The sequence below is a fragment of the Paramisgurnus dabryanus genome, chromosome 14, assembly GCF_030506205.2.
Source record: "Paramisgurnus dabryanus chromosome 14, PD_genome_1.1, whole genome shotgun sequence".
Taxonomy (NCBI): domain Eukaryota; kingdom Metazoa; phylum Chordata; class Actinopteri; order Cypriniformes; family Cobitidae; genus Paramisgurnus; species Paramisgurnus dabryanus.
Window position 1 is genome coordinate 5,058,066 of NC_133350.1, and position 16,343 is coordinate 5,074,408.

The window sequence follows — 16,343 nt, forward strand, 5'->3', positions numbered from 1 at the left end:
GACCCACTGTTGACATCTCGCAGCACTTCAAATGGCCCACTCCGGGGCAATGAAAATCAGTCCCCACAAGAGACTCCTATTTTGCTTTAACTAAGCAAATTGTAATTCATTATCTTTCCTGTCTGTACTACAATTCGAGCCCAAATGTGTGAGTCAAGTTGCGATTGTTCAAATCAGGACGGTTCTTGTGGTTTATCTGCCAGACACATCCCACAGCTTTATTTATTTTTCATTGTTCGGACTTGCACAGAGGGTTGAACTGCTGGTATAATGTGGAACGATTCATACTTTACTCTCCTACTCAAGTACCTGATGTTTTCACAATAAATTTATTTTATTTGCGTAATGTGAGTGGATGGGACATGATTTTATACATTATCAGATATTGGAAAATATGGACGTACTTGAATTAAATACAGAATTTGCTATCTAGTAAATACTTTCATCTCAGGTTTATTCTCCGGTTAACTGCACATAAGAGCACAATACAATACTTCACTGAAAGGCACACGTTTATTTTTTCACATAATGCAATAGCAATGGTGGGATAGATTTTGTGGTTAAATATTTCCAGCTTGCCATAAAACATCCCACTAAAACACTATGATTTTTTTTTTACTGGTCTCCCTGCAACTTTGTTCTCAGAACAAAGTCCAAACTTTTGAAAGCACTGTTACAATCAGGCCAAACCTCCAACGGAAAGTAAAAGAGATCTGCAATGCAGTAACTTGAGCTTTGAAAATAAACCAAGCTTCTCAAAAGAGAACAGACCAAGACAAAAAGACGTAAAGCATATCTGACTTCTTTCATTTTTACTCTAAATGTTTCTGACAGCAGGAACGAGCCAGACTACGTGCTCGAGAGCCAGGTCAGGTCTGGGTTGTGTTGGGAAGTTTGGAGCGCTGAAGAACCATTTACCGCATTCAACCCCAAAAGAATGCACGATGACATGATGCGTCATGATGTCTGTTGTAAGCTAATCTGCTCAGTCTGACCACATATTTGCTTTTTGAGCCCTAGAATAGGTGCTTAAAACTGCATTTTATTCAGATGCTGAATTTACAGTGACAGTAGTTAAAAGGTAATCTTTAAAAACGTTAAAGTACATATACAGTACAGCGGCTGGTTGAGGCTTCATGTGCATACTGTGCTGATCCAACCGCACAAAGGTCAAAGGCGACCCGCAAATGTTCTTGAAATGAGGCATCATGTGCGTCATAGTATCCTTTTTTCTACCCATTGCCCCGGGATACTCCAGAAATGCCTCATTTTCACTCCATTGTGATTGTTCAGCTATAAAAAAGTTTGATTGAAAAAATGTAACACTTGAACTCCCGTGGCATCGTTATGTCCTCTCATGTCCGTCCCTTGAAAGTATTCATGCAGGTGTAGGTTCCTGAGAATTTATGGATTTCTTTAAGGGCACTTTCTGGAAGGACACTGTTTTATGGGGAAAACAAAATGATTGGAAATTAATAAGCATAATTATCTGATTCAGTATAATTGTTTTGGTAAATAAAATCAGACTATACCTTTTGAGGATTACAAGAACATTCATCGTCCAGGGAAGGTAAACAAATGGTGTGTTTGTTCGGACGGCATCCACCGTCCTCTGGGCCACCACCTCTGGTTTTAGAGGAGGGAAGAGTTTGGGAAACCTGTTGAGAAAAAATACCAGACATGAATACACTAAATACAGCTGTCTAAAAACTCAAGCGAGTTGGCTGTCACACAAAAAAACTAAAATTTGAGCCAACCAATTTAACTGTAATGTATATCTGATATATACCTTATATTTATACCTTGAAAGTTATTCAAGGAGATAAAATATAGTGTGGACGTATTGGAAGACTTGGGAGGGTTACTATTTAAATGTATTCCGTTACAGTTACAAATTACTTTATAAAAATGCATTCAGTAACTTAATCCAAGCACCCAAAATATAAAAGTAATGTAATCTGATTACTTTTGGATTCCTTCAAGGTCACATATATTATATATTATTCCTTCTGTTCCACATTTACAATGCTATGAAATCAGCTGAAGTAGTAACTAAGAAGTAACTTTAACGACCATCCTGATTTCCGTGGCATAGTCACGGAATTTTTTGCTCATTTTTCCGTAACATTCTCACGGATAGGTTACTCAACTGTTTTGACCTATTTTCTTACCATTGTCGCTTCGTTTTAGGGTTAGATTTACATAAAATGACATCCCTACCAAACCCAACTCTAACCCCAACGCCAGGCAACAATTGATTAAAGTTTAGAAAATTTAAAAGAATACATCAGAAAAAATATTATAAACCAATACTTAAAGTGACATAATAACGCAAACACCAAATCTAACCCTAAACCGAAGCGACAATGGTATGGAATGCCATGGAAAAGAATGTCAAATATGCGGAGATCCGTGAGAATGCCACGGAAAAATGAGCAAAAAATTCTGTGACTATGCCATGGAAATTCGTGAGATCATGTTGTTAAAGACACTTAATATGACTTAATGGCATTGTAAAAAGAAAAAAGTGATTTACAGAAATTAATTGAATTACTAACCCAACAACAACAAAAAAGGCGAAAACATTCAAAACAGTTTTTGTACTCGTTTTTTTATTCGTATGTGATAACAAATAAGATGTCAATGATATTTTAACTATTGAACTTGGACATGTCCACGGTTTTATTTGAAAATTCTGGTCACATTACTGTTTAGTCAAGCAGTGCTTGAAAATCAGTGTAAACCTTTGTAATCCTGAAAGTATTCCCATTTTTTACAGAGTGTAATTGTAATCTGATTACTTTTTTTACGTAACTGTAATGGATTACAGTTACTACTTTTTTGTATCCTGATTACGTAATCCTGTTACATGTAATCCGTTACTTCCCAACCCTGCGTATTGGATGGGTAAAATAAAGTAAAGAGGCAAACCAAAACGATTTCAGATGTTAAATTGTTCATAATCTGATCAGTAATGTGCATTTAGACTTTATATTGACTTCAGCTCACCTGACTCTCATGCCCTGAAACATTTCAGTGTTGGTGTGGAATGGGAGGACAGTGGTGCAGCCCACACCAGGACAGTCCAGCAAACCCAACGTGAGGCTTTCCATAAAGGCCAGTGAGGATGATTTTGAAGTGCAGTAGTCTATTGCACCAGGAATAGGTGACAGAGATAGGATGGAGTTGAGGCACACAACATGGCCGTTTTGCAGTTCCAGCATACGAGGCAGGAATGCTTTTGTTGTCTGTGGAAAATTTAAAAAAATTTATACATACAGAAAGCAATAAGGTAATTCATGACTACACTCACACTAATGTCTTAATAATACGGATAATACAAATATTAAGGACACAAATGTTTAATCATTTTAATATTATTATTAAGAATATAAGTTATTTTATTTAGTTTTAATTATAATTGAATTAAAAGACATAAAGGATATAATCCTTGACATGTAATCGCTAACAGAACATTGCTATGCAACGTAAATTACACAAAGATTGTTGCAGCTGTTTGTGATGGTCTGTTAAAAGCTTCCCACAATCCTCCTGGCCTAAGATAAGCCTACTTGATTTGAAACGACCAGATGCTTCAGGTTTCCTCTTGATCATCCAAACTTACCCAAAACTGCCCCAGTGTGTTGATATGCTGTGTCTTCAAAAGTGCATCATCATCACTGTCCAGCAAACTCTTCCCGTGTACAACTGCAGCATTATTCACTAGGATAGTAACATCTCCCACCTGACAGGAGTAAAAAAAGGCCAACGTGAGACATTGTATTCTTCTAGAGTTATCTTTTGCTGCTTTTCTTCTGTGTCTTATCAAATACAGACATTTTGAGTGAGGTGTAATCTCTTTTCAGGGGTTGGGGGTGGTACAAAGCCAGTATTTGGGTTTTAGAGGTTGTTAGAACAAAACCTTTACTCTTGAGACTACATGGGATTCGAGAAACAGAATTTATTATAATGATTTTATAAGATGGGCCATACCTTTTCTCTCACAACCTTTGCTTGCTTGTAAACTTCTTCCCTGTTGGCCACATCGCAAACAAAATAATGGCACTCTGTTCCCATCATGGCGATCTCTTCGCATGCCTCCTTCAGGCATTTTTCCGTTCGACCCCACAGGATTAGCTGATACAAGATAGGGAACAATAGTCAAAGGTGAAAATTTTTTTGAAACTGACCAGAAATATGAGAGTGTTTAAAAGGATAGTTCACCTAAAAATTGCTCTCTCTCATGTTGTTACAAACCCGTATAAATTTCTTTGCTCTGATGAACACAAAAGAAGATATTTTGAGAATTGTTTATAACCAAACATTTTTTATGGACCCCATATACTCCCATAGTAGGAAAAAAGAATACTTTGGAAGTAAATGGGGTCCACAAACGATTTGGTTACAAACATTTCTCGAAATATCTTCCTTTGTGTTCATCAGAACAAAGAAATTTATACAAGTTTGTAACAATATGAGAGTGAGTAAATGATGACAGAATTTAAATTTTGGGGTGAACTATCCCTTTAAAAACACTAAGAAAAAATGTGATCTGTTACTAACAGTGATATATCTTTCTGAAAATATGAAAAAATAATTTACAAGTTGATCAAAACCTGTATGAATTTCTTTGTTCTGCTGAACACAAATGAAGCTAACCTGAAAAAAATTCTTAGTATTGTTTTTTCTACTATGGAAGTCAATGGTGCCCCAGATCTTCTTAGTTACAAACATTCTACAAAATATCAGCAGAACGAAAAAATACATTTATACAAGTTTAAAACAACTTAACTTTAACTTAGGGTAAGTAATTGATGACAAAATTCTCTTTAAAGCAGAAAAATGTTCACTCCTGAATAAAACAAATAAGATTACATAAATCAAGTAAAAGTTGAAGTGAAAAGATGAGTGTGCATTTAAAAATGAATTAGTTTTTTTCTAATTTTGATTAAATGACATCATTCACTAAAGCTCACATAGACTCTTCATGTATGTATCAGACTTAATCATATATATTTATTTTAGTACAGTGCCTTATCTCATATACGAGTAATAGGAACTCATGTTCTGGAATATGGGCGTTTACTAGTAAAACTGCAAAACATGAAATGCTTTTTTGACACTTTTCATCAACTTTTCACACATAAAGCATGAGTCTGAATATATTCTGGTATTGTGTTGCAATATGTAATTTTCAAATAAAAAAAAACCTTTGTAAAAATAATCATATCTAAAATATGCTACTTTTACCACAATACTTCAAACTGGTTTATTTTTTTATACAGTCACAGGAAACATATACCATGTCAACATATGAAACTAGTTGTTAGGCATGCAGGAACAGAAAGGTCCCTTTCACTAAAGTAACAGTGGGGCCATTTTTCAAGCCACAATTAGTTTGGATACGGATTAAGAGAGATGACTGCGTGAATGGATGGCCGGGACAGGGTACTCGGGGGGCAGTGATTGGTCAATTAGATTTGTCAGTCTGAGGGGTCAAGAAAAGGTAATGAAATCAGGACTGCTGCCTCATCATCTCCAACAAGGATTACACAGACTGTTGGGCATACGCGCCCAGCCATTTTCCGTTCAAACACCATAATAATAGTGTGATGTTTTACGATGATACGCTAAACCTCATAACTCTCAAATAGTTCTTGCTGTAACAGCAAATACTGGCAAAATACTGAAATGTACAATAACCTTCTTGACACTTCTGGCTGATAGTTAATGAAAACTGAAACACATTGACTTGAATGAAACACATTGCCATGTGTGCTTGTAATTGGTCCAATTAATCCTTTCTCTGTTTGAGAAAGCAGTTTGTTAAATTTCCAGCATGTGTGCCAGCATGTGCACGTTATTTTTACATAAGTAAGCACTCTCCAACCCATTTCTAAATGAAAAGTTCATTACAATCCGAAGAAACAATGTTTGCCATTATAATTGAAGGAAAACACCACAGTTTTTGCTCCAAACAAAAGTTTTATTTTGTGCCACCATACTTACTCGTGTAACTACTCATGTAAGAGTCTTTAAATAGGGAAATCATGGAAGTGTTCGGTGGCTTCTAAATGTATCCCTGTTTGGAGCCATAGGAATGAATGGGGCTAGGCTAAATGCTTACACATTCACGACGGCTGTACAAAGATTTAAAGTGCATGCATTGAAAAAAGATACGTATGTATTAATTTATCTAAGTTAAGGTAAGAACATAGTAAAATATTTTCCTTTAAGCTAAAGTAATCTTTGTGGTCCCTATCAGTATTAATGGACTGGGTCAAAGACGGTGTGATCTTTGGCCTAATTGACCTCTATTTGATAAACCTGGCCTTGTGTTTTTGTATGGGGCCGTTCTGTATGCATGGCCTTTAGGGTAATTACAGAGATGGCCCTGATTAAATTTCTAATAGGATTTCACAACAATCTTGATATTTCTTTTGGAGAACAAGAGCTCACAAGGTGGTCTCCTATACAATCCTGTTATGAGCTTCATCTGCACGCATTAGCAAGTCTTATCATTCGAGTCCCTAGAAATGGGCGAGTGCGCAGCATTAGCATATAATATGCTAATATAAGAAGCAAACAAACCGTGCTTAATCCTATTCCATGAGGACACACATTGTAATCCTTAATCACACAACTGATCAGTGCTCTGTGTATGAAGCGGATGAAGGTCATTGAACTAACATTGATCCAGGGTCCACATTGCATGCTTCAGAGTTTGTGTAATGAACTTGCTTGACATTTCCAGTTGTAAAACTCCAATGTTAGGGGATTATAGATATTAAAATGGATTTTCATTGGTATGTCAGATACCTTATGTATGTAACTTCAGAAGAGTCAAGTTTTAAATAGGAAAAATATCGAAACACTTTTTTTTAGCGCAATGCTAATGGTCTAATCAGATTCAATGGATTATGCTAAGCTATGCTAAAAGTGGAAGCGCCAGACCAGGAGATCAGCTGAATGGAATCCAAAACGGTAAAAATAAAACATTTAACTCTAGGGGAGCTGGAAAATGAGCATATTTTCAAAAAAGTGGGGTGTCCCTTTAACAAATAGTTTATAGTTAAGACATATTGCAAGAACTAGTAAACTGGATCTGAACCTTGGATCTGCAGGATCTCACGTCTTTGGCATAGCCATAGTTGGATCTATCCCAAAGGACCCTGATACATTAGAGAAAACATTGAGGAGCGTATATTCCAGTGCAGGTGAAATATATGATACTGGTTGGTTTAATATCTGCAAGACCTCAAGTCTATCCCACTTGCTCCTTAAGTAATCCACTTTGCTCCCCTATGGAATGAGTCTGCATGTGCATGGAGGGGTGGAGTGCAGGGCACAGGGAGTTCAGGAGGCAGTCGCCTGCCGCTGTCTAATTAGTGTGGAGACAGAAGGGTCAACCACAGGGCACTGCCCAGCTGGGAGCTGTATATTCCCTGCCACCCTCCCCCCAGGCCATATACATACAGAAAGCAATTTACATAGGGCTCACTTCCTTCACACTTCCTTAAGCCATCAGCCACAAGAGGCCATGAGACCACATGTATCTCATGGATGAGGGTGTTGCCTGCCATCATTTCCAGAATTTATGGTGGTCTCTATAAATCAGTCATGCTGCGGGTCTTAAAGTGTTTTAAGTTTTGGTATTGGTAGTCGTATGGCGACCAATAACACTGCAGTTAGAGCGAAGGTCAACCCTCACACAAAGGCCGGGGTGGTCTAGTTAACTTCGAGTCTGTATTCTGAAAATTAAAGTGCATTTATGACTCATGCCGTCACCTCTTTAGCATTCTCTAAGAATGGGGTAACTGTGAAAACAGCCACTGCAGGTGTTGTTTCTACAGCCTTCACACCTTGACAATGGCAAGCAACAGGGTGTTGACAACTACAGTGGCTTCCTTTAACATACTGCTGCCAAGCTTTAAAAAGTGCCGCTTCTTTCAGAGACCTTTGACCTCGGATGATGTAAAATGCAAAGGATCTGAGGGTCCTAGTAGTTTGCAGTTTGACGCTTGCATTAAAACGTTTATAATGCATTTCATTCACCCATATATACAAATGCTTCTCTGGGGTGAAATAAGTCAAAGTAAAACCCTGATGTGTAACAACTTAGCATCAAGGCTGCTGCCACTGTGGTTACAGAAGTTATTAAGCTCTGTTTATTACAGTTCAGGCACGGAGTCTATTTATAATGTAATGTCTAGGTTGGGTGAGGCAGCTGAGATATTTCTTTCCAGCTATTGACTGTCAGTCTTATTTCATTAAATTGTACAGAGACAGAAACATAATACTATTGCCTATATGAGATATGCCGTTGAGCCATTAATGCATTATAAGTTGATCATAATATAAAATAATTTTAAAGAAAAAATCAGACTTCCTAACAGGTTTGAAAAGCAGGTACTTAGCCAAGGTCAAAGTTGTTGGCACCAATAACTCTTTAGAGGGTCAACTGCTTCCACAACACTGTAATAACTTAACAATAAGTCATGAAAGGCTGAATTTTTTCCCCAAAACCACTGTTCTCTGGGTGACCCAGTTTGTTTAAACAGTTGAACCAGACATTGGGTTTCAGGTCTGGATTTTTGACACGGGGTCATGACCTATGGGTTGTCTAATTAGACCTATGCACTGTTAAAACAATGGTTTAATGAACAGGACATGCAGTGTCTCTAGGGAAAAGAGTAGCCCATACAAAGTAATGGAAAACAAAACTAAATTAACCGTTACATTGCTAATGATCTGTGAAAATGTGGATTAAATTACGGCACGTTTGAAAAAGTTTTAAAATTCACTATACATAAAGTACCATAAAACTTGATATAAGTACAAAAAATATGACAAAAAGTTTTGGAAACGTCCTTTATTGTTTGGGATGTGTTAACTTGCAATGGTTTAACAGTACACTTTAAGAAAAAGTCACAAAAGTTGTCACTAGGGCGATACCATTTCAAAAAGTACCTAAAAAGTGCATATTAGTACCTCAAAGATACATATTGATACCAAAGGTATACCTTAATGGTACATTGTAGGACTTTTTTAAAGGGTACCATACTGTACTGTCAGTGTAGGAATAATAATTTATTGTATTACATGTTTCTGTAGCTCCATTTGTGGAGTATTATTATGTTAGAAACATAAAAGTCATTAGTTCGATCCCAGAGATAATACATAGCCTACTTTTAAAACAAAATTATATCATACGTGCCCTTTAAGTCAGTTTGAATGAAATAGGGTCTACCAAATAACTGTACGAATTTTTGGTAAAATTATGCCTACCAATTTATAAGAGTAAAACAGAATTTAGCTGCCCTGATATAGGTGCATATAAAAATGACCAGTTTTGAAAAAAACATTTTTGTAGTCTGTTTATAACATAGTAACAGCATATTTTATCTTATATGAATGTGCTGACAGCTCAACTATTGTGACAAATGAGACCTGACTCCATTGAAGCCACACAAAATCTCTATTTATAGAAATTGTTGTTGTAAAATATGACAGCGTGTTAAACGGCCATATTTCCGAAACTAATAAATCGTTGTTTACCTTTTTAGCGCCACGCTTAGCGAACTCCACAGCCAGGTGACGCCCGATGCCCCGTCCGCCACCCGTGATAAGCACCACATCTCCGGTCAGATCTCTCCGCCTGCTCGGCAAGAACCAGCACACGGTCGCCCTGACAATACAGTAGACTATGTGAATGGGCAATATCAGCACACAGCCCAGCGCTTTCAGATCCATTTCAGTGTCAGTAAGCGCTTATCTCAGCTCTCGCCCGGAACAATTGGTCGACTAATTGAATCCTTGCTCGCAGCGATCACCTTTACTCTTATTTATAAGAGTTTTGAAACGCTGACGCACGCTCAATAACAGACATACAATGTAATCCCGCGCAGTTTACGTGCGCCTCGGCATTTTGCGTAGCCCTACGTTTATTTCTCGCGAGTCAAAGAATAAACTCCTCGTGCACGGAGCGACAAGTGTGCGCGTGCCTTTACGCTCCAGATGCGCTGTCCGATCGCGACTGAAAGCGAGCAGAATCCGAATGTGAAGATACCTCGGACCTGATAGGGGTTTTAAAGGGACCATTTATCTTGATTGACAGCTGGAGGTTCGAGACGTATTGTGTTATCAGACGTCGTGCGGGTTTGTTTATGACGGAACAAGTCCCCTCCCCCTTCACCGGTGCCACGAGCAATTTAGTTGGCTGCTCAACCTGTGGTTACATTATAACTCCTTTCCTCTGGTTAGGCTGGTATGTCCCTAAAAATGATAGTGCTAAAAAGGGTTATTTGCAGATTTTGGTTCTCTAAAGAACTTTTCAGTCAAAGGTTCCCTTACTTTTTTTAGTAGGCTAACTATTTTCAGTGCAAGTTAAAGTACTTCTATGGATGGAATGGCTCTTTTTGGAACCAAGCAGTTTAAAGTGAACCCTTTAGGAACCGTCATTTTTAAGTATGTGTGGTTGCATATTGAAGTTAGGTTTTGTTATTTGTGGTTGTTAAAGTGTTATTCACTCATAACTTTTTAGGTAAGATGCCAACTAACACAAGTGTTAACATGATGGAGAAATTACAGGACTTTGACAGAAGTCGGCCCTCAACCGGTTTGACAAGAGCCATTTATGAAGAAAAATATATCAGGATTAACAAACAATGCAGGATTTTAAACATTTAATGTTTGTTTAACATTACATATGGCAGGTTTTTTATACTAATCAATGTGGTCAATCTCAGATTATCTGAATAAAAAAAGTAATGGCACCAATCCTGAATATAGCAGGGTGTCCACAGTCATAATACATTTAAAACAAACTACAAATGTCACAGGAATTTTACAAAAACATGCCAGTCTCTACAATCAATGTATCATTTTCTATATATATTGTAACAGAGCTCAGATTTTATGAGTTAGAAATTGCTCTTGTTCTAGTAACTATAAAGCAATAAACAATTTTACTAGAAATTCTGCAATTAAATGAAGAGTGAACCCTATGACCATCATTTTATTTTGGTTAAAATTAAAATCTCAGAATTGCTTTTTTTTCATTTTCCTTTTGGGTTGCCAAAGTCTAGAACCTTTCAGTTTGTTATGTGAGCAGGTGTCTGGTCTAAATGTTGTTACATTTCTTTCTTTTGCGTTTTCACAGTGCTGCTCATACTATTTTAGACCAGAGCACCTCTAGAACATGAAGACCTTTGTAAATGGGTTTAAAACTCACACTGTAAATCCAGGAGCCGTTTTGGAGATTCCAGACTGTGATTTTTGGCCTGGCCTCTGCTTCGGCTGCTGAAAAGCTGAATGGAGGGCTGCTTGGATCAGACCGAGTCGAAATGAGGCTTTACAATGACTGCTTTGTGCTTTGCCGTGCCTCTTAGTAATGGCCCAGCAACTCTCACATAAGACTTACGGGTTTGTCTGGTGATGGAAAAAAACATGGGTTACTCAAATCTGGATCTGTTGACCATGAGGCAGAGAAACACAGGCTAACATAAAATTTTGAGTTTACATTACACCCAAACCTTATCCTTTATATGTGTTTAATGTGAGCTTCGTTGTATCTTCTATTGTGCGTTGCTGTGTCACCATGTTGATGCCAAAGGATTTCTTTGTCTGTCAGTGTGTCACTGCCATCTGCAGATTAAAACTGGAAGTTCACAAAAAGTGTGAGCTCTACCACGAACATCCCCTATAATGGAAGGTTGTTTTATCATTAATGTGCATTTGCATGACAACATAGGATTAAAAGAGCTAAAGCTCAGTTACTTATACTCAGAGCTTTGTCTGTTTTAAAGCCATGCCACCATTCATTATCTCCAAGTAAACATTTAGCCTGGTATAGGCCTACAGTATTTCCATGTGTGTTGTTTACATTACTAATGAGCTCCTGTGTTATCGGTCAACTAGACTACCTAGTGAGGACGTTTGATAAGATACTACACAGGGTTGCCAGGTGTGTGTTGAAAAACGCACTGACAGCCCAATTACCAAAGAAAGCAATCCTTTACCTAAACTCTGAATAAAACATGCCCGATATTTTGTGCATTTTTTTGTATCTTGTGTGTGCAAGGAGAGGCTTTGTGGACTTGGTTAGAAAATATTAATGCATATAATTTAGGTTCTTTCACTTATAAATATATAAAAAAAATTAAGATTAAATCTACCAATTTGGCAACCCTGTCACTAATTAACCTTGCGTCTGCACTATAAATGTGAGGGAAGTGCATTTTCACCATTTGAAACCGTGTGTGAAGAACATTAAAGCAAGCATGTACATTGAATCTGTAGCTATGATTATTAGTTTTGCAGCTCTTATTGCTTCTCTTTGTTTGTTGTTTGCTAGCCTGGTGTACTTTGAGCTGAAGAAATCAAACATTCCTCCTGGAGTTGACAGTCCTGGAAAACTACATGTGGTTTATTGTGTGTTTGTGGGGATTGCGATTGTGGTGAGCATTGACTTTTTGTGTTGCGTTTACAGGCCAATGCAAATACTATTAGCATATTTCTTGTTAAATTCCTATATGCACAAGACAGGAGTAATGCTTGTTAAATATTTTAAATGATTTTCCACATATATTCCATATTCTCTCTCAAAAATAGAAGTAAAATTGAGTTTTTGTTATCTTAATTTTTTTCAAGTTTTCAATACAATGTCCATGCACGTTGTTTAATACCTCTTATGATGTCTTTTTTTATTAGTTTTATTCTGTAACCAAAGGCTCACTGCTCTCTCAAGGGCATGATAAAGAGATATGAGCCACTCTGCTTATCTCAAAATATGAATACGAATTTTAAATGGCCAGACAGTCGTTCTTTCTGAGTCTGAGTGGCACATTTAATGACAGCCTGAGTGTTATGAATTGGCCGAGCATTGTCAATCAGTCTCTTTTGTATTCGACCCACTTTAGGGCCGATGTCTGGAGCGACTGGGGCTATGCGATCAAGTGAATTTCACACGATGGTGCAGAGCTCGCATCATGGTCCACAAAGGGCCGCTTCCCCCTGGGCTTTGTATTAAGGACATGACCTTCAGTGGAGTTCCAGTGAGGGTGTATGAGCCTACAGCAACCACGGGAGAGAAAAAAAGAGGCTTAGTTTATTTTCATGGTGGAGGCTGGGTGTTTGGCAGCATTGGTAATTTATGCATGCACAGACATGGTATGGGACTTCGCTTGTGCTTTAATATTTCATAATGTTTTCTTTGGTTTTTCCACAGATGAGTATGATGAGGTGTGTCGATATGTTTCGTTGGAGAGCAACACCGTTGTTGTGTCCGTCGGGTATGTTTGCTTTTGACATTACTGAACCATGCAGTCACATTTAATTACCTATTTAACATGAAATTTCTTCTTGTTCCTTTATCACCCTTCTTTCAGTTACAGGCTGGCACCCGAGCATCGGTACCCTGCCCACATGGATGATTGCGAGGTCGTGACTCGCCACTTCCTGTCAATAGCGACAGCTGATTTCGGGGTGGACCCACGCAGGGTGGCAGTTGGTGGGGACAGCGCAGGGGCGAACCTGGCAGCCGCACTTTGCCAGAGGCTGGCGAAAACACAAGATGGTCGTCTGCCATCTCCCTGTGCCCAGGTTCTCATCTACCCTGCTTTACAGATGGCAGATTTCAACCTGCCGTCATACCAGCTGAACCACTCTGTGCCCATATTGTTCAGAAGTCGAGTGGTGTACCATTTTTTGCAGTACCTAAACGGCGATATATCTGTGGGTCAGGATCTTCTGGATGGAAAGCACGTTCCTGCCGAGCTACAACTACATTATAAGAAATGGCTGGATCCAGCTAATCTTCCACTTCAGTTTAGAAAAGGAGTAAAGAGTCAACAGGTTATCTCAGAGCATAATGCTGAGGTCCATCATAAAATCAAACATGGCCTTGATCCAGAAATGTCCCCTTTACTAGCAGAGGATGATGTTCTACGCCTCTCACTGCCCACCTTTGTACTGACCTGTGAGTTTGATGTGTTGAGGGATGATGGCATTCTGTTCCAAAAGCGACTGAAGGATCTAGGTGTTGATGTCACATGGCAGCATATATCTGATGGCTTCCATGGGATCATGAGCTTCTTTAACAAGGGCTGGCTGACATTTCAGTCTTCTCAAAAAGTTATGGACAGCTTTGTAAGCTTTATAAAGACATTGTGAAGACAAGGCATGACTTTAAGTCGGTTAAAAGAATTATACTTTAAAAGGGAACATTTAACAAGACTTTTTAAGATGTAAAATAAATCATTGGTGTCTCCAGAGTACGTATGTGAAGTTTTCTCTCAAAATATCATATAATTTATTATAACATGTTAAAATTGGCACTTTGTAGGTGTGAGCAAAACTGTGCCATTTTTGTGTCCTTTTAAATGCAAATGAGCTGATCTCTGCACTAAACGGCAGTGTCGTGGTTGGATAGTGCAGATTAAGGGGCGGTATTATCCCCTTCTGACATCACAAGGGGAGCCAAATGACCTATTTTTTCACATGCTTGCAGAGAATGGTTTACCAAAACTAAGTTAAAAGGGTTGTTCTTTTTCACATTTTCTAGGTTGATAGAAGCACTCGGGACCCAATTGTATAAATTAAACATGGAAAAATTCAGATTTTCATGATATGTCCCCTTTAAATGAATAGTTCACCTAAATATGAAAATTCTCCCAATAAATTGCAGATGTACAGTATATGACTTCATTTATTCAGTTAAACACAAACTAGTAAATTTATATTAAAATGTCATCATGTTTGTTCTTATATAGTGGTAAGCATGGCATTAAGTTCAAATATATGGACATGTCAGTAAGTCGAATCTTATTGGTTCTTGCATGTCTCATGAAGAAACATACATATGACATGTCATGAGATCTGGGAACCAATGAGATACAAAGTTACTGACGTGCCGCCATATTTGAATTCACCGCTCTGTACCATGGTATGTGTCGTATTGATTGCTAAATAAGCTCAAGATATTAAAGTGCACCTATTGTCTGATTCACGTTTTTACATTTCCTTTGGTGTGTAAGTGTGTATTAGTACATGTTAAAGATATGCAAAAGGTACAAACCCCAAAGTAAACAATCGTCTCCAACGTAAATCTCTTTTCTTGGACTACAACAAACACACGAATTGTAGGCAACAGTTTACTTCCTGGGCCTGTTGATGTAGACAAGACCGACATTATCCTAATTCCTCCCGCTTTGGACTGACAGCCTGTAAGTTAACTCTTGTTAGCAACCAATTCTTTTAAACATGATAAGGAGCGTCACATTTCCGGCTGACGTCAGAGGTATTCAGACCAATCACAAGGGGGACAGAGCTTTTCAAATCCGTGTTTCAGGAAGAGAGTGAAATCTGGAGCTACAAAAATGTACGGAATGTGGAAAATTATGTGTTTTTTAACCATAAACCAAGCTAACACATTGTATTATACAAAATAACGTTGATTTTTAGCACTGAAATGGTGCACTTTAAGCATTTTAACTCACAAATGTATCATTACTCTTCTGAAGATATTTATCAACCCACTGAAGTCATTTAGATTAATGGTGGATGTAAGAGCTTTTTGGAGATGTTAAGCCTTACTGTATATAAACATAACACGATGGCATTTTAATATAAAATTATTAGTTTGTGTATAACTGATGAAAGCTGGCATGCCATGAGGCCGAGTAAATCATAAAATAATTTTAATATCCCTTTATGTGACCCTGCCTGTAAAAAACAAGCTAAAGCCATGTTTTAAAATGTACTGTTTACATAAAATCATCCTACATAATAGATATAATATTCTGTGAAAATATAACCTATATTTAATATTGACAGATTACGGCCATTTAACAGAAAGGATTTAAAAGATATCAGTTTTCAGCTGGCAATATTCTGTGAATACAGTACTAAGCAGACAAATTACCATTTTTTCTTTCAAACCAAGAAATAATTTGTATTTGATTGGTGTAGTTTTGCATTAAACTGTTTTTCCCATGTACAAACAATGCATAATTTGTCCATTGAGTCAGAAATGATGTTCTAAATTGTGACACATACTTAAAATTCCTCCCACATTGTATATCCCTTGTATACCCTCATTTGTATGAGACTGCAGTCTCTCCTTTGGTGCTACAAGTGAGGCTAATTATCATCATTCAGTGTTAGTCAGTATTTGCATGCCACATGTAAAGGAATCTGAAACTTCTTTTGCTGCAGCTGCTCCCATGGTACCAGCAGAAGTGTTTGGTGTATCCATGGCAACAGAGGTGTAACCTTTCACCTGCTTTGACACTGTCATTATCTGAGTTTGTGAACTACATCACATCTGACTGTCTAGAGGTTTT

General features: G+C 37.7%; 2 protein-coding genes across 3 annotated transcripts in view; one reads left to right on the plus strand and one right to left on the minus strand.

Annotated features, from left to right (window-relative positions):
* aadacl4 (arylacetamide deacetylase-like 4) overlaps positions 1 to 16,311 on the plus strand; it is a 33,938-nt gene extending 17,627 nt beyond the window's left edge. Inside the window, exons 2-5 of one of the 2 annotated variants that reach the window (XM_065241172.2) lie at positions 12,356 to 12,458; positions 12,921 to 13,146; positions 13,229 to 13,292; positions 13,389 to 16,311. In XM_065241172.2, the coding sequence (XP_065097244.1) occupies positions 12,356 to 12,458; positions 12,921 to 13,146; positions 13,229 to 13,292; positions 13,389 to 14,172 (1,177 nt within the window). In that variant the 3' untranslated portion in view covers positions 14,173 to 16,311. Of the gene's footprint in view, positions 1 to 12,215; positions 12,459 to 12,920; positions 13,147 to 13,228; positions 13,293 to 13,388 lie in introns of those variants that run through there. The other variant, XM_065241170.2, reaches the window with a different exon arrangement.
* dhrs3b (dehydrogenase/reductase (SDR family) member 3b) lies at positions 328 to 10,170 on the minus strand. Its single transcript, XM_065241169.2, has 6 exons — positions 9,559 to 10,170; positions 3,994 to 4,137; positions 3,626 to 3,745; positions 3,010 to 3,248; positions 1,533 to 1,658; positions 328 to 1,440 (listed from the first exon to the last, which is right to left on the minus strand). The coding sequence occupies exons 1-6, from the start codon at positions 9,751 to 9,753 to the stop codon at positions 1,356 to 1,358; spliced, it is 909 nt and encodes a 302-aa protein (XP_065097241.1). The 5' UTR covers positions 9,754 to 10,170; the 3' UTR covers positions 328 to 1,355.
* Positions 16,312 to 16,343: the final 32 nt, after the last annotated feature.

Bases quoted from the DNA above. Each gene is read 5' to 3' on its own strand.
- dhrs3b (XM_065241169.2), bottom strand. From the start codon at position 9,753: ATGGATCTGAAAGCGCTGGGCTGTGTGCTGATATTGCCCATTCACATA. The intron at 4,138-9,558 runs GTAAACAACGAT...ATCTTGTATCAG, and splicing joins CTAAGCGTGGCGCTAAAAAG to CTAATCCTGTGGGGTCGAAC. The intron at 3,249-3,625 runs GTAAGTTTGGAT...AATTTTCCACAG, and splicing joins ACACACTGGGGCAGTTTTGG to ACAACAAAAGCATTCCTGCC.